Source organism: Protopterus annectens, chromosome 16.part0, assembly GCF_019279795.1.
Source record: "Protopterus annectens isolate FY-2018-M chromosome 16.part0, PAN1.0, whole genome shotgun sequence".
NCBI lineage: Eukaryota > Metazoa > Chordata > Ceratodontiformes > Protopteridae > Protopterus > Protopterus annectens.
The window spans coordinates 231,176,865-231,179,217 of record NC_056750.1 but is presented as its reverse complement, the minus strand read 5'-3'; the positions used below and the strand labels follow the sequence as shown (position 1 = coordinate 231,179,217).

Below are 2,353 nucleotides of genomic sequence, written 5' to 3'. Positions count from 1 at the left end.
CACTCACTCGTAATGTCCCAAGTCCAGTCAGTTGAGAAAAACATTCGGGATTCCACAATACAGCTTTTTATAGTTTTGAAAAAACTAAATTTCATTAAGGAAAATGAAAGGCAGTAAAAGATTAAAATATCAGAAAATATATGTAAGAATATGAGAAATGATAAAAAGAACGCTGTGATGCATGTAGATGCTTGGATAAAACAATATAAACTGCAAAATAAAAAAAGATTAAAAATGCTTCATTTTCATAAAATACTTTTCATTTTTCTCATTCTTACAATCCTTTGTAGAAACATTAGTCATACTGTCTGCTAATAAGAGTTACAATAACAAGTTATACCATGTGACACTGCAAACGGAAACGATTTCTGTACCTTCCAACACCTGATAAACATGCATATGAATCCCCTTATATAACTGTTAGAATTGTGGGGAAGTCAGTAGTTGCAGTTCTTTAAAGGAAGCAACTCAATATTTTAGCAATGGTACTTGATAGCTGTGTTGTGATACTGAAATCCTGCATTGGTCTGGCCTTTCAGTATTCTGTCTGTCTCAATTTTCTTCTGTTAGGTGAGTTCTTTAGAAAATTATCGTGTCTCATGCAATGTATACAATACAGAAAATACTTCAGTCTTATGATGTAGCATGATGCTGCAATTTTATCTACTCTTATAACCCATCAGCAGCAGAATTACATGTTTCTGTAATACAACAGACCTTTCTGAACATACTTTTTTTTTTTTTTGGCAGGTGTTATTAAAGGAGATGAAGTGACACAAACAGAATTAAGTAAAACTATACATGAAGGGGATGATGTTGCTTTGTCCTGTAATTTCACAACAACAGCTAACACGTCTCCAAACTCATATTGGTATCAGCAAAAACCAAAGGGACCTATGAAATATTTAGAACTTCAAATGAACAACTATAAAAAGAATGCAACAAAAGGACGCTTCACATCATGGTATAACATTTCTGAACGTTCTACATTCCTAAGCATCTCCAGTACCCAGCTGTCTGACTCGGCAGTTTACTTCTGCGCAGTGAGTGACACAGTGACTGACGTTTCTACTCATACCATACAGGAACTGATGCATGTTATATTAATCTAAACCTCTACTTCTCTCCCTCAGTTATGTAGGCTCAAATTTAAAATTTCACACAGATTTCACCATAATCTTGTCTTCTGGAACTCAAAATGACTGAAATAATTTAAAGTATCAACATTATTGTTTAGCAGTTTGGTGGGAATACTTTGTTTAATGGTATCCTAAAGCTGCTCCTTCAGATTTTTCTTCATGAAAGTTTGCAGTCCTTGCATTACTAACTCTGATACTGCCACTGCAGTGATTTAAATATTATCCACAAAAAACACAATGACCATGGCAAACATATATGTAAGGATAACATATTCTTCTATCTCATACATTTAACAATGACAATTCAGTGTACTATATGCCTCAAATTCCACCCATTCAAGAAACGTAAAAGCTGAAATTAAGTTTGCTTCCTTTTTATTTATTTCATTTCTGGCACCCATGTAAGTGAACAAGATAACAGCATTAATGATAAGATGTGCAGGTTAGAGATGGTAAGTGTACTACATGACTTGCAGGATGGCAAGCACTAACTGCAATGTGGAATAGAAAACAAGGTCAGGAAGTCCATGACGATGTTGAGATCAGTCATGGAAAATATAACCTGCACAGGTCCCTTCCTGAAATACAGTATATTGTAACTGACATCCAAGCTGCTTGTTTAGGCCATACAGTCCATAGCTGTGGGAGGGTCTGGATGTGTGAAAATTGGTCACAGACCATCCCAAGTCACACTACATAGACTACAAATAAGGTGTCATCACTGTTGCAGTTTGGCTCACAGCTTGCCACCCACTGGTCATGGTTATTTTGCAGTTTAAATACAACAGTGACCCTCTGGAGCAACACCAGGGATGCCTTATCAGGCTGAAAATGCATTGTCCCATAGTTTTATCCCCTTCCCTATTTCCTGTGGACTCATAGCCTGACACCAACTATTATAGCTAACATCCACATCACAGGCAATGGCACTCAACAGAACTAACACATGGAACCCACTGTCAGGGTACTTGCAAATGGTATTATATATCTACCCTTTTCTGACATGGGCTGCACAGTGAACGCCACCAGTGGTCATATTATGGCTGATCAACTCCATCATTGTAGGCTGTGATTTGTAACTCTTCATAACTCCTCACAACTTCTCGGAGTATTAATTATTTTGTTTACACTCCATGGCCATACCCAACATTGTACTGCTGCAATCAACTATCACTGTGTCCATCGCATTGTACTGCTGCTATCATCTGTCACTG

At 37.0% G+C, this 2,353-nt stretch overlaps 1 gene segment (V, D, J or C); it reads left to right on the top strand.

Annotated features, from left to right (window-relative positions):
- The first annotated feature begins 443 nt into the window (after positions 1–443).
- Positions 444–1,465, top strand: LOC122790729. The segment is given in 2 exon segments: positions 444–570; positions 751–1,465. Coding segments are annotated over 2 exon segments (450 nt in total).
- The last annotated feature ends 888 nt before the right edge of the window (positions 1,466–2,353 follow it).